The sequence below is a fragment of the Oculina patagonica genome, chromosome 13, assembly GCF_052425735.1.
Source record: "Oculina patagonica isolate OP01 chromosome 13, crgOcupat, whole genome shotgun sequence".
Classification (NCBI taxonomy): Eukaryota; Metazoa; Cnidaria; class Anthozoa; order Scleractinia; family Oculinidae; genus Oculina; species Oculina patagonica.
This window is the reverse complement of record NC_135770.1, coordinates 4,025,550-4,048,484: the sequence shown is the minus strand read 5'-3', so window position 1 is coordinate 4,048,484 and position 22,935 is coordinate 4,025,550. Positions and strand designations below refer to the sequence as shown.

Genomic DNA, 22,935 nt, shown 5'->3' with positions numbered 1-22,935 from the left:
TTCTAGTTTTAAATGTGGTTCTTATCGTATTGCATCGTATCGTATCGAATCGTGGCCTATCGTACTATACTGTACTTTAGAGCACCAACAGCCAAAAACGCAATAATGGCTGCCCTCTATCAAGGCCTCAAAACTATCGCGATTGTAATCGATAGTTGATTTTGCGATCTATGCATCGCTATCGGATCACTCCCAATCGCGAAGCATCGATAGTTCGATGTATAATTACACTCCTATGCGAAATCCGAGGGATCGACGCTTGCACCACTAGATTTCGCGCGAACGTTTTTTTTTTTTTTCAAATGCGCTTTGTTTCCCCTCATGCTCAACAAACTAAGAAAACAGAGGCACTGCTCGTAGTCTAAGCACTTCCTAATTGTATCTATTCACCTCACGCTACACATACTGAAGTATAGAGCTGACTTCTTGTCAGCTCTCAGTACACAATTTTCAAAAATTTTATACGAAGTACAGTCCAACCCTTGCAGAACCTCCTGTACGCTGGGCGGGGACTCTTTCTGGACCAAGGTGTTTCCTCTTACGGAAGGTTCGACTGTATTTCTACACTGATTTGACAAAAGGTGGACTCCGCGAACCGTGCTTGAAGGCTTCAAGCCAGTCCTGCGCGCGAAAATTGAGGGGGGGGGGGGGGGGGCAACGTCTTGAAAGGTTGTGCCGGGTAGCCGAGTGGTAGAGCTAGCAGCCCTAGGGAGCCCAGGGTCAGGCGTTGAATTGCTGGCTAGGGGGGTGGGCATAGTCAAGTTTTTTTGTGTCATTTTCACCAGACTTTGCCCCGCAGGGGAGGGAGGGTGGCTGTTGGTGAATTTCAACCTTTCTGTCAACCGCCGGCACTTTTGTTGAAACAAGGCAGATTTACAATCACATTATAAAAACAATTTTTATAAAGTAGTTCAAATTTACCGTTCATGATCGTTTTTATTTCCCGGAGATAAGTGGAGAGGTAATAATTTATTTCTGTTGCGTAAATCTCAGAAATTATTATACAAAGGTCGTGGGAAAAAACTTTACCATATGACAAGCAAAATACATTTTAAAATATAAATTCAAACGGGTTTTTATTTACCAATTTAATATTATATTAAAACTCTTAGTCTTTATAAATTGATATGATCGCCTTCTCCTTACATGTAGCTGGAGACGTAATCGACTGATTCGAAATCTTGTGATGCAATACAACTATTAGATTTCTGTGTAACTAAAAATCGCTTTCGAATTTCGACCCGAAATGTTGTCTCCAATTTTTTACTTTCATAATGCCTTTCGAAAGGTAAATCTCAAGGTGTTCACGCAGTGAAAGCGCTTTGCGTTTCAATTTAATGCAATTCCCTTGATCGTAGTTTTTTCAACGCCATGAAGTACCTTAACTCAGGAGGCATTTTTATCGCCACACATCTAAAACAACTACATAACTGCCGGACGGCAAGCCACAGCCCTAATGATAACGAACCGTGTGATGTTTCTAACAAGCAGTGAGTGTTTTTCCATGTTATCGGGCAGATAGGGGTGGAGTTCCTGCGAAATAAAATAAAATTCACTTATTAACAGTTGAACCAATTACCTCAAAGTGCCCATGTCACCAATTTTTTTTAGTTTTTCAAGTGCAAGGGAACTTCTGCGAAAAAAATTTTGATTTGAACAAAACGCAAATTTTTCATGTTTTTTTTTTTAACACGAAAATTTGCTGCCATTTTGGCACACCACTCGTATTAGTACTAGCGACCTTCAGATTTGACTACGAGTACGAGATCGAGTAGGAGTACGAATTTGGAATTTCGACACAATTATATTCCCACAAACTATAACTCCTCCCTGCTGCTGACTAACACATAAATAAACGTTAGGGATAAAATTGGTGTGATAAGTGATTATAGGAGGCACACGAATTCGTATACGTAGTCTAATCTGAAGGTCGCTATTCTCTCGGTCACAAAGGAATTGTGACGTAGATAAGGAACACGCGACTGCAGATCCAAATAAACTTCAGAGAGATCTTTCCAGGAGTTCATCGAGTGACTGGCTAAAAAGTGTTTTTGTCGAATATACACAAGAACTAGCCGACTAGCGTCATTTGCTTATAGTAAATACAAGAGCCGTGGCAACAAGCGTTTCTGAAACTACGTCATCGGCGAGCCCGTGCTTTCTCAATCAGCGGAACGGGTGTACCAAACAAAAGTAGGCTTTACAAATTAATAAAAAAAATTCGCGTTTTGTTCGAATCAAATTATTTTTCCCAGAAGTTCCTTTTTCAATGTGGACTTTCACTTGAAAAATAAAAAAAAAAAAAATTGGTGACACGGGAACTTAAAGCTCTGACGACAAAATTTATCTTCTCCTTACTGGCCCCCGCACATTTCTTGTAGTATAGTAAGGAGAACATAATAACAAATCAAGTTGACCTTACATACCTAACATTGCATTGACACTGTGAAGAAAAATCTCGATGATTTGGTAGTGCAGATGCAATATGGAACATTGAAGAGTTTTTAATAGTTCGTGTTTATTTCTTTATTTTACTTCGGCTTTCGCTACTTGTATTCTTTCCCTTTCCTTCGCTTTTTCATACACTTTTTTCTTTTTTCTTCCTTAATGCGCCTTTTTTTTTTTTTGTTTTCGGCGCTCGTACATTTTTTTTATTAATATTTAAAATATTTTTGACAGGTTTTTAACGCACTAGGAATTTTTTCCTGGTTATCATGTTCACGCCGAAAATCCCGGTGCAAGTTTTTGCATACCTAATACCGCCTCTCTCTTATTTATTATTTGCGGTTTTACTTGGCGCCAAGAAGTCTGCAGCCTACCGCAAACACGCAATACAAGCGATGTTCATGTAGTTCCAAAAAAACGTAGACTCTCGCTGCGGGGGTAGTACACAAGGAGAGCAAAGGGTTTTCTGAAAAAAACGTTTGAGATCTTATATAGTAACGTAATGTGCTCTATACGGGTACGGTCAGGTGCTCCCCCCCCCCCCCCTCCCAAAATAAAAAATTAATTAATTAATTAATTGGTGATTAAAAGTTACACCTAGTGCTTTAGCGCCTGAGGGGAGGACAAAAAAATAAGATTATTGGGAATGAAAGTGTTATTTCTTTTATTTTATATTCGTCACCTCTTCCGTCTTCGAATCTTTTCGATCGTGACTAAATTTCGAGGGAGAATAGCTTGTGTTCACGCGGGGTCGATTTAGAGCGCTTGAACAGTCAACTCCTCACTGAAGCCGAAGCACGTAGTGTGAAGATTTCTTTCAAGAATGTCGGACCGTACAGATGTTCAAAACTAAAGCGGCAGAGGTTTACAAAATAAAACGGAGGTTAGTTCAACCGATGGAGAACAAATAAAAGGAAAGGAAGTGACGGATGTAACATGATATTGTTGTTTTTTTCTCGCAGTCGCTGTGATGCCTTTTAAGTCTAATTAAATTAACGCCACGGATTCTCAGATTCCCGCATTGAAAAGCACCCACGTTAGGCTTTAATACAAAATTTCTAAAACGTCACTGTTATTTTAATTTTCGATAGCTTGAATTTCAGTTTGTTATTGAAAAGCAAACGAGATATTTTTTTTTTCAAAAATGTAAATACTTTTGTTTTTGTCAAAAACGGATGTAACATGATGTTTATGGTAACGTGATTTATTTTCTGCAAGAGGCGACATTGATATAAACAGATGTTATCAGGTTATCAAATTGATGCTAGATCACCTTTTCTAGAAAAACATGCCATATAATTATTCTCTGCGCCTACTGTCTATAAAATTGTGTTTTAACTTGGGGCACGGAGTTATCCTTCTGCAGAGAAAAACGCAATGTTCGTGTGAGACTATCGCGAGGTTAATTTCCTACACAGGAGCATAGTGCTTTCTAAAAAAAATTGGTTCTTCAATGTAAGTATCGTAATGACTCCCCGATTACGGCACCGTCGGTGCTCTCCATCCCCTCCCCCTACAAATAATTAATTAATTGATATTAATTAATTAATTGGTGATTAAAAGTTTACACCGCGTTAGCGGTTTAGTGGCTTAGTGGTTTAGTGGTTTAGTGGTTTAGTGGTTTAGGGGTTTAGCAAACGCCAACCCACCAAACCATCACAATAGTGCATTCTGCACTAATTAGCCTACCTGGCATTCTGTCAGGTCTGACGAAATCTTGAGCAGTAGTCGATAGACGAGGCGCTGAGGAGAGAGGAAAAGAGATTGTTCAACAGTCAAAATAATTGCCTGACTGACTAATTGATTGACTGAGAGAGTATTGACTGATTGACTGACTGACTGACTGACTGACTGACTGACTTATTTACTAACTGATAGACAGACTGACTGTCGGACGGACGTACGGACTGACTGACATGTACATATTGAAATTAGCCACATACCTCCCGAGTGATGTTTGTGGAAGTAGTGCGAGTTCACTGATAGAGGTGCAATCCTCTTAGACATTTCTATCGTTCGTAACTGAGCAGACGTGAATCTGTAAAGAAAATAAACAGACGATTAATAAAGTTCAAGTCAGTTAACGTAGTTCAAATCTTTTGGCGCTGTTTTTGTCCTGTTCAAAGGAGGTCTAAATTTTACTTGTGTGGATAACACCCTGCAGCTTGCGACTATTTAAATGAAACTGCTTCCGAAAAAAAAATCACTGAGATAATCATAGGTGTTAAATTTTTTAATCAATTTTTGCTGACGTTTGTTTAAACTGTCAATTTTCCGACTCAAACTCAGAATTCCCTGACTTTTCCCAGACCTTCAAGAATTTTATTTTTCCCTGACCATTTCCCGACTTGTGACAACCCTGTTTTTTATTACCAGGCAAAATGAAATTTGCGACCTATCTTTATAAAATTTTGAACTAGAGAAAATTGTTGGGCATAAGAACTCAACCCTGAAATCTCGTTCAACGTCTTCTTTACGAGAGGATACAAACATTTACCTTATTATAGAAAATTAACAATGCATGTTATAAACGCGAATTTCAAAAATTCGCGTTAATTTTATGCACCTTAATTTATTTTACAGCATCTTTATTTAAGGTGATTCCCTAGAAATATAACTGCTCATAGATTTCCAACCAAACTTTGCCAGTTGGTTGTTTACCTTAAGGGAAGTTAAATTTTGAAATAAAAAGGGGGTCACCGTATTCGTTTAGGAGCAGGAAGACCTTGATTTACCATATAATTCCTTATATTTCCTTTGCGAGTACTGCTGAAAGTGCACGTTTTCGGTGATAATGTATTATTCTGCCATAGAAATTGATCTGTATTCATTTTATAGAAAGAATTTGATCGCTACTTTCGAACTAAGAGAAAAAATGATAGGTCACCGAACTCGTTTACGAGAAAACGATGATTTCTCCCTCGCGCGAGCCAAGCCGCATAGAAAAAGCCGCCATTTGTTTGTGTGCGCGCGCTAATTACGCGTAAAATTCTGCGCAGTAAGGATGCGCAATGCAATACTAGGGAATCACCTTAAGAAACCTTTACTTCCACTAAAGTTGCACGTTATCTACCTCTACGCCAAAGTCAGTTGACACATCGTCATTCAATATTGATTTTAAAATGTTTTTAGTTCCGTAACGTTTGTTATCTCCAAGGGTAAATCGAGAAACCGCGTAAATAAAAATGATTTTGTTCGCGTTGTTACCATGCTTCGTTATATTCCTATAATAAGGTAGTATAACTTGCTTCGACAGTGGTTTGCATTTTAAAATGAACTTTATTTGTACCTTCTCTGTTCTGGTGGGCAGTAGTCCGCTTTCATCACTGATGATGAGGAGGGTTTCATTCCCCGACTCAGGGGGAGATCCTTCGTCAAGTGTTTGGCAAATTCTTGGTAGTCGATGTACCCGGTATGATTTGTATCACATCTGAAATATCACATGTAATATGTAGCCTGGTTAGACAGTGTACAATTACAAGTTCACTCTGAGGAAGTGTCACGTGTTTCAAGGAATTGTGACGTGCCTAAAATTTTAATGACCGCCATTAGTAATTCATCTTAATCTTCCATAAAATTCTCTCATTGGACCTTCGCTTTTAAATGCGACATGGAGCTAGCCTGCGTTCCTAGACTTTTGTCTGCGTTGCTTAATTTTCGCGTGAGTCACGATCCTGACCGCGAAGAAAATGGGGACTACTTTTTTGTGCTTGCCCCATATATGCTCCTCGCGGTCTTGAGGGTAAGCCCAAGGCTGTGCTCAAAGAAAACTTACAAGGAGCCGAAAGGTTCCAAGCTATGAGATCCAGGGTGCCCAGCATAAAGCTTATATGAAAGAAATAATATTATCTGGTCGCCCAAAGACAAAAGTTAGTCGCCTGTGGCACCCGGGCGCCCTTAGAACACAGCCCTGAAGCCCCATAGTTCTCGCGGCTCGGAGGGTAAGCTCCACGCTCTTCGCAACTGGGATGTTCTCGGGTATGCAAGCTTACATGAAGCAGTTTGTACCAGCAAAGATCAGACAAATGGTACCTTTTCAACGAATTTCAAAACAACGACAACGAATGAGATAATTTTCACTTACATTTCACAGAGTTTTTCAAATGTGTCCTGGTCCATGTCTATATCAAGATTTTTTAGAACACGTTTCAGGTCGTCCTTGGAGATTGTACCACTTCTGCATGAAGAGAAAACGCAAAAACTCGCTCATTTCAAGTTAGAAGTACAGAGCGTTAGGATCTATTTAAAATCAAACCGACAGAATCGTAAGCAGAGTTTCGATTCCACATATGACTCCGTTGCTAATGATCCAGTGAAAACTAGATTGTCCGAGTCGCCAGCAAAAAGGAAGCACTCAGAGGGTCTTGCAACTCCGTCAATCTAGTTTTCACTGGAGTAACCATTCATGCACCCTCATAGAGCGGTTTTCAATTGAGTGTCGAAAGTAAATTGCGTTTGCTTTGGTTTTGCATTACTACGCTTAGTGATTGCCTTAAAAATCTCGCGCCACTTTCTCAGCCAATCAGAACTAAAACCAAAACCAATCGTGACTCGCTCGCGCACGTTTTCCAGCGCTTCGTGCCGGCTACATGTATTTGGTTCGAGTTTTGATTGGTTCACTAGATTGTCTGTGCCCTTTGTGATTGGCCAGAGTAATTACTTTGGTTTTGGTTTTACGCCGATTCTTCCGACTCTGATTCCGTCGAGCTTGTGACTCCGCTTACGACTTCGATTTTCACTTTCCACAAGATCGTACGCTCTTAAAGACATCATTCCATTTTGTGTTGTTTTTTCACTTTCTATGGGAGGTCAATCGCGAAATTTAATCAAATGCAAGTGCGAAATAGGTGAGAGGTAACTATAATGTACTCACAAGCTTGTGTCAAATTCCAGGAAGGCTTTTCGCAAGTGAATATTCATCGGATCTCGTGGGTTAAAAAATCTGTGAAAATGAAAAAATTATAGGGTTAGGAAAACATGTAAACCTTTCAGTGCGCACACACGATTTACGGTTTTGTAAGAGCACTCTGGCCGTATAAACATATGCAAGAACACTAAGTAGCAACAGCATAATAAAATAACATAACAAAAGTAAAGTAACTTAAAATAAACTTAACGTTACATTACATTTTATTCATAACGAGGGGAAAATTGACTAGCAAGCTGGACAAACCGTGAAAGAAACGGAATTTAGTCACAGGAATAATTTTGGAATACTCCTGAAAACTCTCCATGTTGAATTGCAAGGTTCATAATTTAAAATACTTATAAGCGCTTATACGGGAAATGTTGATTTTTTCACTTGGTTCAGAAATTTTTATACACGAGAAAGATTGCTCAGACAATTACTTCACCGGTAATTAAAAGGCTGGTATTTTACTTATTTGAAAGTAAACCGTTGCTCACCTTTGTTGACTTAATTGTTCCATCTGATTCTCAATCAAGGACACTTTATCCCGTGCAGGAATGTTTGACACACTATGCCTTCCCTGTTCTGCTGATTCACTGTTTAAAAAAATAAAAAACAAATAAAAATAACGTTTTTCTTTATGACTAATAAAGTGTCGACTGGTGAAAGTAGATGTACAGTATGGGGCCCAGTTCTCGGCCACTTCAGACGTAAACTTGTATTTCTTTCCTCGGAATAACCAATGAAACTTGAAATTTCTCCCAGAGGTAGCTTCATCATTCAGCTTTTTGGTGTAAAGCTATCGACCGGTCAATAATTAATTTGCCCGAGCAATATGAAAAATAAAAGCACCATTTGTGGGCCCAGTTCTCGTCCACCGAAACGTTTGTGCGTAAATTTCTGTATAAAAAGGCTCAATTAATTTTCACAGTCATAAAATCACTCTGTAAACTTATTTAAGTTATGTCGATCCCAAATTATTTTATGAGTTTTTTTTTTTTTACTTTTAATAGAAAAGAAGGTTTTTAACGCGCCTAGTTGCTTGCCTATGTGCGGGTTCTGGCAAAACCTCGGAATTGCATTGTGTGACCAATGCATTTAGATGGTTTATTTTGGAGTGAAAAAGTCTTAAAAGAGTTTGGTGTTGTAGAAATAATAGACAAGACAAGAGTCAGCTCAAAACTTAGAGATTTAATTGAACTTTATTTTTTAAATTTGCTTTCTTTCATTCTGGCTGCAGCAGATGAAATTATATTAAAAACCAAAGCGCTGCGATAGTGTGATAGCGAGCAGGGTGACGTGGCCGAGAACTGGCAAATACTCAAATGTCGAACGAAAAAATTTCGAAGCAAATTAAGACCAAAAAATACAACGGTTCAACGAAAAGTTAACTTAAGCAGAAAGCTGAATTATTCTACGTTTAACATGCCAAAAATTAGCTTGTTTGGTAAGGGCTTTTGGAAAAAATACGAATTTAACTACATCCATAAATTTTAAGGAGCCGTAAACAAACAAGTTTTCGGGAAAACAAATTCACCTACCTCCGCGTAAACTCGACGTGTGAGCTTTCTTTAGCGAGTTGAAGGATCAAACTCAAGACACTTAGTGCACAAAAATCAGTCTATCGTTTGATTGCAATAACTTTTTCTTTTAATTTAACTGGGGCGCGAAAAAACGCGTTGAACACAAAGTGGCCGAGAACTGGACCTGGCCGAGAACTAGGGCCCCAAACTGAAGAGAAACCGTTGCTTAATACTGATGTGTCAAGTAAACGGGACATCAAGACTGGCGATATTAACAATAAAACAGAAAATGAATAAAGAATATTTAAGGTTCAATGCTTGGAATAATGAATAAGTCATTTCAAGTAAAGGAATAATGAATAGTGGTTATTCACCGTGCTCAAACATTATCTTTTATCTTCAGGCCAAAGAGAGGGTGGGACACTCAAAATAATTAATTGTATGAAAAGCCGACCCACAGTTATCGACACAGTGACAATCACGTTCCATTAATACGACTACAGTATTTTTGTTAGCACTTTAAACTGCAATTTTGTCTGATATTCGAAATTTAGCTTGATACGTTGTCATTTTTTTGGGGGAGGGGGGGTCATATATAAAAAATAACGATTTACGAAGGGGGGCAGGGTAAAAATAACTGATAACGAAGGAGAGCAAACGCATTTTTCAGGCACTGTCGATCAAATTCCATCCCCATCCCATACAAAATGAAGGTTTACTATATTTAGGCACTAGGGAATAATGAATAACAAAAAGTCTGAAAATGAATAATGAATAGGTCATGAAAAATGTGAAGGAATAATGAATAAGTCAGTTCCAATAATTCCTCTTCCACCCCCGAAATTGCAAAACCAAATGGCACTCGCTATGATATCATGATGTTGTTAATTTAATAATGTTCATCAAAAGTAAAAAAAAGTTTTGCTCATTAGACTGACCTTGGATAGACATGAGAGTACTTTTGTTCTGGTCCTTCACTTTTCCCAGCGGCAGGAAGAGACGGATCAAGGTGCAGTGACGACAAGAACTGGTCATGCTGAAAAAAGACAAAGGTTTATGATCGTACTTACCGTATTTACTCGAATAAGCGCCGCGGCGCCTATTAATTTTTTTGCCCCTCAAGTGCGGCGCTTATTCGAGGGCGGCGCTTATTTGAGGGCGGCGCTTAATTAAAATTTGGGCGCCACAAAGAATGTAACCTTTTACAGTAATTGAAAATAGCGTCTTTTGATTTTCAGTATTCGTCTCTTGCTGAAGAAAGAAGTGGCGCTAGCTGTCCTGGCAAAGTTTGCAGCCTTCACAACATTTACAGAACTACGTGTTGTAAGAATGTTCGATAGAAGAACAAATGGGCGAGCGGTAAAACAATCACTTTGAGCGGCAAAACATCGCTTTTGATAAAAAAGAAATGTCCCAAGTTTGTTTTAGACTTGCTTTGTAGAGCTGTTTTTAGACTGATTTTAGTTAAACGGAATTCCTGGAATAAGCGCCGCATCGGGACTGCGGCGCTTATTCGGGGGCGGCGCTTATTAACTTTTTTGTCACAAATGCGGCGCTTATTCGAGGGCGGCGCTTATTCGGGGGCGGCGCTTATTAACTTTTTTGTCACAAATGCGGCGCTTATTCGAGGACGGCGCTTATTCGGGGGCGGCGCTTATTCGAGTAAATACGGTAAGCTTAACAAGCCAGGCCTATAGCATTACTGTGGGAACCTTATGTGGCAGTTTGCAGCTGTAATGAAAAGGGGGAGAAAGTCAACAGCGAAATGGAAAGAAAACCTGCCTGAGACGTTTGACCGCGGTGAAGTCTGGACGGAAATATCAGAATTTAGGGTAATATTGATGGAAATTACGGTCGCTGAAATTAACGCTCGGTGGAAACAAAATTAATTCTACTGATCGGATTGAAATTTTTACAACTGATAGCAGTTGGAAGAATTTGACTTTTGATAACTAATTTATATATTACATACCGGTATTCCTTAAAGCGGGAATTACCTGCTCAGTGTGTTTGGGCTCATCATCTGAGCCAAACTGAAAATGAGTGTTCCTGTTATCTTGAATTCTCTCCTCACAATCAGCTTTTTTCTCTCCAAGCTTGGCTGTTGAATTGCCATTCACAAGCTCTTCAACAGGAATAAACTCCTCCTGTTCAAAATAAGAAAAACAGCAAGGATTTTAAATCATGGCAAGAATCGAAAGACATCACTTTCTTTTACATTAAAACACAATAGCGGTGTTATAGCATAACAGAACAAAATAGAACCGCACCTTAGTCTCAGAAGGAATGGGCCATACAGGTGTTTTAAGAAGGGCTCCATCACTGTCCAGATATCGATATCTACTTCTGGGCTCCTTCTGAGGGCTCAAATAAGGAAGGTCCTTAGGTGGAGGAAGGTAGTTGGCCCCTGTCACTAAAGAACCACATACACATGAATTAACAAAAATATTGTTACAACAAAAATAAAATCCAGTAACATTAAATACCGGTAACATGCATTTTTACATACTTATTATGTTAACATTAACTTTAAATTTAATTTGTAAGTTCATTGGTTTAATGTAACATGACTGTATCATGATCAAAGACCATCAAAGGACTGAACATCCATTCAAGAGCAATTTATTTCTATAAAAGCCAAGCAATGCATGAATTGAGTTATTTAAGCGGCACTGTATCCCTGAACCACTTACTTGAAGCCTGTCTCTCACCAGGATGACGCTGCGCATCACATGTTAGCACAACAGCTGGAGTATTATGACGATCCTGGAGATAAAGAAAAAAAGAATTTTGCCCAATTAGTTTTCCTTCTTACACACAGCCATATAAAAACAACTTTTGAGGAGTGAAATCCAGAAGGATACATACGCGATTCAGTTTTGTTTCAGCAGCTCTTCCCTGAAATAAAAAAAATAAAATTGAATCTCTTCACCTTGAGTGTAACACTAACCATTGAACTTCTTAAACTCCAAAATTATTGAGGATCACTTTATAAACATTCTGTTATCAGTAGTTTTATTACATTGTTACATAAATTACCTGTCCCATTTCCCTGATATGAGTCTTGTGGTCAACAAAATCTGCTTTGTTGGTTGAGCAAGAAGGCAAGCAGTCCTCAAGGTTTGGAAGAACCTGTTAGTTTGAAAACAAGATAAATCTGTGAGCAAAGAAACTTCCAGTAATATGTTTTAACTCATGGTAATGTCAAAAAATTTATTATAACACATCAATCACAGCACATTTTTTTTTAAAAAAAAATCACTGATCTATTAATGATGGTAACATGAATTATGATTTTCAAGGTCTTAAAATACAAAACTGTTCTGCATTGAACTGATAAGAAGCCAAAGGAAGAGACTGTACCAGTTGCCCAGTATTTACATAATAATGGCTGTCAGAAATTAAATTGAAGGACTTCCCCGTAATGATCAGGCACAGGGCTTCTTCAAGACCAATAATATTTGCCTGGATATATACCCTAAGGGCCTGAACCACCACTACATGGCTCCACTAGATACACCTAAAGCCAAATTGAGCGACATGTTACCAGAGTATCGTCTTTGCTAAATACCTTGGAAGAGATAGGAGGAGGAGCTGGAAGTGGCTTCATCAGGCACTCTCGCTTACCAAGCATGAAATCTGCAGGACAAAAATTACATTATGTTAGTAGAAGACAATGTTAGTCAGTTCATAGCATGACCTGTTGAACAGTCTCACTGGCCATTCTATTTTTATAGTAGACAGTTTATCTACACTGCTAAATGCCCGCCATCTTGACCAGAGCTGGGCAGTCCTAATTTAGAGAATGTTCTTATCACACATATAAAATAAATTAAATACAGTTTGTTTAATTAATGTAGGAGTCTAAACCTAAAAAATTATTAATAAAATAAATCAAAGCATTTCCATTTTTAGGCTAACAAACTTGATTTAATTTTGAAAAACATTTTACCTTTGTAGTAAAGTGAGTTTCTGTCATTTGTGTTGGTTCCTAACTGCAATAAGAGAAACAGATGACAAATTATATTAAGGAAAGTTATCTTAAGACAAAAACAAACACTCGCAACATTATAACAGCTTTTTTTTTTTTCACATCTTAAAAGTAAAAGCTGCTTTTTTGGTAAGTACCACAGTCAGTATCTCATATTGACACCACTAAGAGGTCTGTATGTTTCATGCCAGCTAAATGTACATGTGCTAACTCCTTTTATATTTGGGCCAAAGATTATAATTTTCTACCAATCATCTATCTTCTACAACAACACTATGGCCTTTTAAACATATGTGTAGCTGTAGTCAAACCTCTCCTTATGGACACTTCTATAATATATATACCAGTCCCGATTATGGAAAGCGCACTTGGTCCAAAAAAAAGACCAGAAATTCATAGAAATTCTACCTGTGTTACACTGACTTCTCCATTACATGGACACTCTTTCTTCTGTTCCTTGAATTGGTGTCCATATAATTTAAAGAAGTTTGACAGTAATTTAAGATATTAATTTATTTCTGCATATATTTATAAACCTTACCACAAAGTGAGTGCTGCGCTGATAGTAAGGATGGCTGGGGTTGTCTGTAAAAACAAATTTAAATCATTTTGTTACCAAATAATTAAGACTGTAATGTTCACTAAAGTTCAAGTATAAAATTACGAAATAATATTAGAGTCAAGTCAGCTAGGAGACAACATGATTTTACCTCTGGGATTGACTGGCAATTCTTCTGATTCTCTCTGTGTAAAATCTCCTTTCCCCTCAGCCTGCTGTTCTGCATCTTTCAATCCACTAGTCTCGCTAGAAAATGGTTTAATGTGGAAATCATTGCATGTGACCGAGTGCCGCGTGGATTGTGGTTTAGTCACATTCCAATCACCATGTCTAAACACGCTTGATTTGTAGGTCTCCTGCAAAGCTGTCTTGGAAGCTTTGTTTGTAGAGCCAAGATCTTCTGGTGAGTGTTCCAACTTGCTCTTGAAGGAATGTCTTGTTTCTGTGCCATATCTGAATTATTGTATTTAACAAATGAAACAGAGCTGTCAACAACTGTGTGAACTAAAGGTTGGTCTAAACACATAACACTTTCTGGGTAACGTATTGTAGACAGTGTGGGAGGTGCGCGGCCAAACGGTTAGTGCACTGGACTAGCATAGCATAATCCAGGGGGGAGTAGAAGTACTCCTACTCTAAGCTACAATTTTTTGGTGGACTTTCATGGGAGTGGCCTAGGATGGTGAGTGTGCTGGGCTGCAGATCAAGCAGTCCTGGTTCAATTAGCCCTGGCCCGGAGACTGTGTTGTGTTCTTGGGCAAGAAACTTTACTTTCATGGTGACTATCTCAGCCCAGGTGTATAAATGGCTACCGGTGAAGTCACTGCTGGGGGTAACCCTGCAATGGACTAGCATCCCATCCAACTACAGGGGGACAGTGCTGGAAATAATTTTTCTTACTTAACAGGACATGTGTCCTTCCAAACTTTTATTTTGAACGGACATATTAAGAAAAATTGGTCGGACATTACTTCCCATTTTAAATTTCCAAGACACAGTCACGTAAGTTCTCGGACATCATGTCCGAACATATTGCAAAATTGGCTGGACATTTTGGCATATTTGATCAGACAATGTCCGATGACCAACAGTAATTTCCAGCACTGGGGGAGTTGAAATACAGTAATCACTTCATTGCTAATGAAACTGGGATATTAAAGCTCCGGCCAGATGGGCCACTAGGCTTGAATACAGACTTTATATCTATACCTTATTATATTGTACACAGTGCAAAAATCAAAAACAGTGAGCTGTACTCACCCATTCAAATCAGTTCCAAATTGAAAATGAGTGGCGTTCAGATCATCAGTATGCTGTTGACATTCAGCTCTGTTCTTTGCACTTGAGCCATGTGCCTGGTCTTTCTGTAAATCATAAATTAGTAATAATAATATAATTAATAATATTTAACATTAAAATAATAAATTAAACATTGAATATCAAAATTAATAAATATTAAATATCAAAATAATATTAAATAAATAATACAAATAAATTGAAATGTAATTACCTTTGCAAACACACTGCCATACACAGATCCACACTTGCCAAATGTTTTATCAGTCATGTACTTAGGAGCAAAATCCTGTTAAGATAGAAGGCAATGTAAATATTACTGTCGATTGCATCTACCTGTCAACAAACGCGCCAAAAACATGTTTTCAAATGATGTCAAACGTCAGCGTTTCAGCTGTCAAACTTTGAAGTTTAGCAGACCGTAACGGCAACTTTCGCGCCGAAAGTTCAACACATTCCGGTTTCGAAATGGCGGAAAGATTAGATATAGAAACTTCTTTTGAGAAACTGATGCTGATCTGTGTCGATATGCATACACAGGTTCACTGGAATCATTTCTAGCGTAAAGTTTCGCCCGTACTTAGTGTTTATGGTGAGTATTTTGAGAGCAAAAGTTCGCGTTTCGGTCTGCTAAACTTCAAAGTTTGACACCTGAATTGCTGACGTTTGATGTCATTTGAAAACATGTTTTTAGCGCGTGCGTTCACAGGTAGATGCAATCGACGGTAATTCATCTTGAGCAAGGCATAATGTGCTAATAAGTGTACATCTTTGGAGAACAAGTAGACTGTTCACAGCCTCTCTACTTTTCAACACCCCCTTGCTCCTTCCATTTTGTGCTGACATCCAGTTCTCTCACTGTTCTCACCGCCTGCTCATCAATCAAAAATTTAAAAAAAATCAAGGGCTGTGAACAGTCAAGAGAACAAAGGGCAGTTAATGGGGGTGAGAGAAAGTCTATACGAGCAAAAAAAATTGACTTTCTCTCACCCCCACTAACTGCCCCTGGGTCTTCGAGGATGATAAGGGACGGACCATTATTTTCTTGGAGGGGGGGGGGATGAAAAATTTTCCTCTGCAAACTTTTTTTTTTTTAGTTAATGCACCTCTGCAAACATTTTTTTTCGAAATTCTTACTATATTTTGTTATACATAATGTGTTTGCAAACAATTATTTTGTCTTTCCAGGCCTTGCAAACAATTTTCTTCAATATTTTTCATCCCCCCCCCCCCTCCAAAAAAATAATGGTCAGTCCCTAAGTTTATCATACACGGAATTTTACATCACTTACAGCAATGCTTGTTGATTGGCTTGGAGCAGCTTTAATGGGGGCTCCCTGGAGCTTGTCGTCAAAGTCCTTAGTTGTAGTTGCCAGCAAGGGGCCCTCCTCTGAGCCCAGTACGAAACTGGTAACATTTGTCTAACAATATAAACAAGAATGTAAATACATAGTTTCAATGTGAGAAAAATTCTAAAACAAACACATGTCTTAAACTGTTACTGATTACTATAAGTAAAATAACTGTAACATTTATTTTGACCAATCACACGATCGGCAGAACTTGGTGTATCAAAAAGTTTTGAAAATCATTTTCACCCATGATTTACGCATATTTTGCGTGCCAGCAGGCATTATCTATAAAACCTGAAACTTTTGTTTAAGCAACAACAACAACAACTTTATTTGCACCCTATACATTCAATTAAATAATAATAATATTTAATATTTATATTGTGCATTTTCTATAAAATAATCAAATGCGCATTACAAACATTACAATAGATACAAAAATAAGAACCTATTTACAACCTTTAGAAAATTAAAAACGAAACCTACACTATTTACAATTAGCTATAAGAAAAAAAAATTTGCAGAGAAAAAAAAAGAAACTATAAAAATTTTTCATATAAACTAACAAAATGCCTTGCTAAAGCCTTGCTAAAATTAACAATACAATAATAAAAAAAATAAAGTAAAGTGCATGGCTGCCTACCCGCACATCCAGTTTCCTGCCATGCTTTATACTTTCATCCACACCAGGTTTCTAACGAAAAAAATGTAGGAAATAACAACACATTTACTTGCAAAATCAATTTCCGTCGACGTACGTCGTAATTTACATGGAATGCTTAAGGCGCTTTTCGCAGAATTCAAGTTGCACTACACAATTTTTTTCCATTCACATGTAACATTATTTTGATTACAACAAGTGTTCGTGATTGTTTATAGAGAGAAACAAATTGTATTTTAAGGCTCAAGATCGTGAACAATCAGCAGGAAATCAATACCCCGCTGTGTGGAAGCTGTTCAGTCGATCACGCATGCATTCCATCAACATTAGAATCGCAACTTATTATATGTTGCGCGCGCTGAGCTTATGAAGTTTTAACAGTGAAAAAACAAAACATATGATCAAGCAGTGCATACAATTATGACCAATTCTTAATTCTACATCTCTAAAAACACCAACACTGCAAAAGAGAGAGCGCAATAAACAATTTTTGTGTGGTCCTTCAAGTCTTTTGACCCTTAACGACCTGTTCGTGGAGCTGGCGAATTCGTTCGAAGAATTAGTCTGTTTGATTTCTACTTTTTTTCGGAAGATCTTTACAATCACAGTTGGTTATGCATTTTTTTTAAGTTGTCTTTTGAAAAAGAAGACTTTTGGCTCGCGCCTACCTCAAAAGAAATCGAAAATGATGTCTTCCAAGAATTCTTTTGCTCGTTTTCGGAATGCCATTCTCCTTCTTGCAACACATAATCGCGCAAAAGAACATCTTTGATTCCTGTTCTTGCACTGATCCGGGACGGGCCGTAAAGATCCTTGTTTAAACTTCCCGAAAACATCGTAATCCCGGTAAATTGATTTGTAAATACTACGTTTTTGAGTACAGTGAAAAATGTTTACACTGCGCTCGACAAAACAAACAGCGCGTGCTGTGCGGGAATGGAGCAAATCGGACCGTTGCTACGCAACGCTTACAATTAAATACCACCCAGGGAGGGGAGGGCTAATTAGTACTTTTGTTACGTGAACAAAGAAACAGGCCAAATGCAAGCAACAGGTGATTGACACAAGAGAAATTGGTCACAGCTTAAAATTTTAACAAGTTCCAAGATAATATGAAAAAGAAGTATCATACACTTGCCAATTTGTTGTTTTGGTGACTTTAGGGAAAAATACAATGTACAAAATACATTGTATGATCTCTAATTTTATTAATGTACTCTTCGATTTTTCTTTAATGCACCTATCAATGTTAAGCCCAAGGGGGCGGTGGGGGGGGGGTCAGGCAAGGGGTGGGGATTTTGACATTTTCTATAAAAAAAATTCAAATTCCCCACTCCCGGGACAAAATAATTGGTCAAAATCCCCACCCGGGAGCAATGAGAGGTGGTCAGATGTCCTTCAAACCTCGTTGCAGGGGATCATATATGACTGAAATTCCTACCCTGGGGCCATCAAGTACGATCAAAATCCCTACCCTGGGGACCAACCTCAAGATTAAATTCCCGTGGTTAGCCCGACCCCCCCCCCCCCTCGGGCTTAACATTGATAGGTGCATAATTTTGTCAAGGTGGGACAGGGAGTATGAAAAAGAAACTTCCTCTTGTTTATAACTCATCTCACTATATTGTTACTGCAATAATTTAATTGATACAACTTTGAGAAAAACTATTTATTTTTGCCATTTGTCTCATATGTCAGTCACTTGAGGTTCATCACAACATTGGGGCTGCTTTATATCTACAACACCTTTCAGCATGAGTTAATTTCTGTATAAAGTAACATTCAGAAATAACATGCAGTATACTGTTAAAAGCTCTATAATTAAGGCGGGGGGTAAATGTGAGTTTGAAGAAAGGATAAAAGAACAAAAATCCATGATTTTAGGAATGACACCAGTCATCCCAGGGGGGTACTCCAGCTTGTAAATGACGGGGATGATCAAAGGATTTTTGGGGGTTTTAAATTTTCGATTCTGGGATTTTTTGGGGTTGGAAAATTTGGTAAGTATTTTTTTGGGGTGACTTGATTTAAATAGGGGATTTTTTGGGTATTAAAAACGAACTAAAGTGCCTTGGCGCGTCCTTGGGGTATTTACGGTATGGTGAATAAACAAACACGAGCGTTCAATTTTTTATGATTTTATTTCTGTTATATAATTGCCCCTCCTGGCAATTTAATGAGGGGTAATTTGACAAGGGATTTTTTGGGGGGTTATTTTTGGTCCAAGGATTTTTTTGGGTAATGTCGGAAGACTTAGGGATTTTTTGGGTCCCAATTTTTGCCTTCATTCGATCATCCCCGTCATTTTCAAGCCGGAGTACCGTAAAAACTCGTGTATAAGCCGCACTCGTAGATAAGCCGCACCCCCAAATTTCAAGCATGATTTTGAGAAAAAAATAAAACCTGGCGGAAAAATGCCCAGTTGATTGTGAAAAAATGCTGGATTATGAGGAAATTTCAACAATCAATAAAGCTAAATTTGATTCCTTGAGCCTTTCCGATCGATGTGCAGGATGTACTATAAACACATAAACGGAAAACACTTCAGTCTTACCCGGAATTTTAGAAATTTATAGAATAAACATCATTTCTGCCAACTTTAACATTTTTGATCTTTTTCTGCCATTCGTTGACAAGTATTTTTACATCAAATTTTGCAACCTCGTCCCCAGGGCCTTCTCGGTAAATGGCAGTCGTTACGAGATGACCCTGGCCAAGGCTGATATAACGGCATCGCAGAGTGGTCTATTCTAACCTCAATCCTGATTGGTTCATGTAATCCAAAACAAATATGGCGGAGGGGTCGATTTTTCTTAATTTAAGCCATTTACAGCTGGAAAGGTAAGTCTTTTCCAATATATTTATAATTCTCAAGATTCAAATAATTCGGTAGAAGTAGAAGCGTTAAATTCACTTCATTGCGAACTTTTCGCTTTGCTGTTTTGACTGTTTTATAACTTAATATTCCTGCCGAAAGTAGAACCTAGTACTGTCGGAAAGTAACATTCAAGATGAAAGAGTCATTTCGACACCGGGCTGCAGCTATGTAGACCATGTACGAGATGCAAATCTAAAACGTAAAGGAATTTCTGCCCGTCGTGGACATAGTTGGACCTAAAGTGCTCGTGTTCTTTTTCGGAGGAAATTCGATTTCAATTTGTCGCGTTCGAACACATATCATCACCCATTCACTGTCTGCATTCTTCCGAATATGATATTGGTGCTTTCTAAGGGTCTGTTCTCATTATGAATTTATTTATACCACTCCTTTTTTGTAGGTCCTTATACAAGTGGTGGACTTGTTTTAAATCATGCTCAAGAAGTGCTGGAGAAAATAGGTGACCAAAGGAGATAAATTAAGCGTGTTAATAAGAGATCTATTAAAATATTAATTAATTAATGTGAAGGATAAAAAAACTTTGGTCAATTTAATTTCTTTAAAAAATTAAAGTTGTATCGTGTACTGTTCTCAGAATATGTTGTCTCAGACTTGCTTGCTTTCCCTTTTACAGTTACCTCATGATCAGTAAAGGCTGATTGCAAACATGACAGACAGAGTATATTGAAATTTAAAAACAATTTGTAACAAAATATTTCTGATGAAACTTGAGGTATTTGAAAATGTGATCAAACACTTAAATGAGACTAAAAAAGAGAACAATCAGGAAAATAAAACTACAAAATATGTTCTTTGTGAGGTCATTTACCTATCTCACTGTCATAGTTTTGATTTGTCTTAAGGTTCCCTAAATGGGTATTTTATAAGGAAAACCTTATCAGTGTACTGTTTTAACGTGGCTCATTGCACATCAAAACCTGAAAGCATTGTACTGTGGAAATGTTTGGGAAGTCATGTGTCACTTGGATGATGAAGCCCAGCCCTGTTTGCCCCAGCAGGGGTACTTAGGGTTTCAAGTGACGGGGATGATAGAAGGATTTTTTTGGGTTTGACAGTTTCGGTTCCGGGATTTTTTTGGGTAGGAAAATTTGTAAGTATTTTTTTTTAAATAAAAATAAGGGAATTTTTGGGTATTAAATACGAACTAAAGATGCGTGGTAGTGCTTTGGCTGCATAGTTCTGCAAATAAAACAAACTAAAGTACTTTTCTGTTGATTTTTTGGGGTTAATTTTTGGTCCAGGGATTTTTTTGGGCTTCTGTGGGAAGCCCTAGGGATTTTTTTGGGTCTTGATTTTTGCGCTCATTCGATCATCCCCGTCACTTGAAATCCTGAGTACCCCCTGGGCTGTTTGCAGCCTTTAAAGCCTATGCTAGATAAGATGCAAAACATTTCTTCCTTTCACAAGATTTGCTATTTTCCAAAAACTTTGGTGTGGCAGTGCATTGCTTTAACAGTTCATGCTTTTTTTAATTTCAAGTATTATTTTCTAATCTTTTTCATGCCAGCAATAGCTACTTAAGGCCAAAATGGCTCTGATTTCTTTACCCTATCCCAGACAAAATTGGTTAAAACCCCTCCTCCACATACAGCAATACGCGCCTATGTAGAGCTTCAAATTAGATATTATGTACCACCTTCACTCTCTTGTGATAAAACAGGCAGCATTTTTTTGAAACTAACAGAACATGATCATCATAAAATTAATATTTACAAGGCTGAAAAGTGATTAAAGTCCACAGATGCCATCTACCCAAAAATCCATTTCACTCTCTTGAGTGATTAATTATTTGCACAGCACAATCTTTTTACAAGTATGGGATCACTGGAGGCCAAATGATCCAACAATGGCATTCAGAACTAACAAGTCTATTCTTATGTTTTAGAGCTCTTTTCATGGGGATAAACAGTGTCTGTGTGGACAGTCTCACAAATTTTAAAGATGACTGTTTTGGCCCCACCTGGGCCAGTCATGGGCTCCTGCACCAGACAGTTGAACCCCACACAAGAACTTCAAATTCTAATTTTAAAATCACATCAAATCTTCAATATTTCTTCCCGGGGGGGGGGTACTTGAAAAAGTTTTGTACGGGGAGGCTCCGCCCGAAGATCCAACCCCTTACCCTTTTATATACCATTTTGATAGAAAAGGTACCCCTTTTGTATACCTTTCATTGCAAAAAGGCACCCCTTTCATATACCTACACGACATCACATTTACCTAAAACGGGGTGTTTTCTTGTCATTTTTATGAAGCGCTTAATAAATTAAGACGATACATCCAAAAGTTGCGTCTGCTCGAAATATTTAATGTAAAGGCCTTTTAAAATATCATTATGAAAGATTTCCCTACCCTTTCATATATCTACATTTGTGAAATTCCTACCCTTTTATATACCTGAAGCCTGAAAAAGGTACCCCTTTCGGGCGGAGCCTCCCCGTATAGGCCATTATAGGGAGTACCCCCCCCCCCCGGGTATTTCTTATTTCTCTAAATTTTATTAACCCTCATTCTCGTCCCCATAGCCCTTTCGTTTTTCTTAGCCCGCTGCGCCTTGGCACTAGGAAACGAAGGGCTCTGGGGACACAGAATTTCCAGTCCTGGATTCTAGGACTTCCGGTCTTCATGTATGCAGTCATGACGTTTCAAAAGAATGTATGAGAGTCGTTTGGTTTTCGACTTCCGTTTAGAAATTCTTTGTTCCAAACAGCCAATCAAAAAAATTCGAATTAAATATAAATTACCGTATAAAAGGCTTGGCCCCCTCCCCCCTGGAAGAGTGGTTATTTATTTTAAGACCTCATGGGAAGGCCTATTTCAAATCATATATGAGTTAGGGTACAAATGAAATAAATAAACTAAGTGGACTTTTTAATGTTTTACATTTTCACAAAATAACAACAGTTAGTTAATGAATTAATATTTTATTGCATGCATTACTTTTGTATTAATGTTATTAATTAGTTCATATATTAAAGCAATAATTTTGGTTTAATTGTCAATCAGCCAAAAATTTTTAAACAACTAAGTTTAAATATGATAAACTGATTGACATTTTTTTTTAAATTTCTGATTAATATTAAACTAACAAAATACTTAGAACAGTTCACTTCCTGACTTACCTCAGACTGCTTTTATGCTGAGTTGTTAGCACTGAGCCAGTTTCGTGACGTTTTCCGTGTCGTGTTTATTTTTAGTCACATTTCGTCTAAATATAGAATGTGTTTAAAATACTAATGAATTTTTAACCAGTATTTTAGCGGTTTCCATCGAAACGGAATCAAACCCAAGACACGTCGA

General features: G+C 37.9%; 1 protein-coding gene and 1 long non-coding RNA gene across 2 annotated transcripts; one reads left to right on the top strand and one right to left on the bottom strand.

Annotated features, from left to right (window-relative positions):
- Window positions 1-1,059: 1,059 nt before the first annotated feature.
- On the bottom strand, window positions 1,060-17,708 carry LOC144635897 (uncharacterized). Its single transcript, XM_078495011.1, has 22 exons — window positions 17,405-17,708; window positions 16,719-16,769; window positions 16,016-16,144; window positions 14,938-15,012; window positions 14,688-14,791; window positions 13,579-13,880; window positions 13,410-13,453; window positions 12,830-12,872; window positions 12,449-12,516; window positions 11,917-12,009; window positions 11,746-11,775; window positions 11,571-11,643; window positions 11,148-11,290; window positions 10,875-11,024; window positions 9,816-9,913; window positions 7,852-7,950; window positions 7,319-7,387; window positions 6,530-6,622; window positions 5,735-5,875; window positions 4,389-4,483; window positions 4,135-4,188; window positions 1,060-1,533 (listed from the first exon to the last, which is right to left on the bottom strand). Exons 1-22 carry the CDS (start codon window positions 17,570-17,572, stop codon window positions 1,508-1,510), a joined length of 2,148 nt encoding a protein of 715 aa, XP_078351137.1. The 5' UTR covers window positions 17,573-17,708; the 3' UTR covers window positions 1,060-1,507.
- A 1,676-nt stretch (window positions 17,709-19,384) lies between these two features.
- LOC144634868 (uncharacterized) lies at window positions 19,385-20,423 on the top strand. The gene is made up of 2 exons (XR_013567274.1): window positions 19,385-19,577; window positions 20,015-20,423. It is a non-coding gene; the product is annotated as an uncharacterized LOC144634868 (long non-coding RNA).
- The last annotated feature ends 2,512 nt before the right edge of the window (window positions 20,424-22,935 follow it).

Coding starts and splice junctions, on each gene's coding strand:
- LOC144635897 (XM_078495011.1), bottom strand. CDS start 17,572: ATGTTTTCGGGAAGTTTAAACAAGGATCTTTACGGCCCGTCCCGGATC. Junction 12,517..12,829: donor AAACTCACTTTACTACAAAG/GTAAAATGTTTT, acceptor TTTGTCCTGCAG/ATTTCATGCTTGGTAAGCGA. Junction 11,291..11,570: donor TGGTGAGAGACAGGCTTCAA/GTAAGTGGTTCA, acceptor GTGGTTCTTTAG/TGACAGGGGCCAACTACCTT.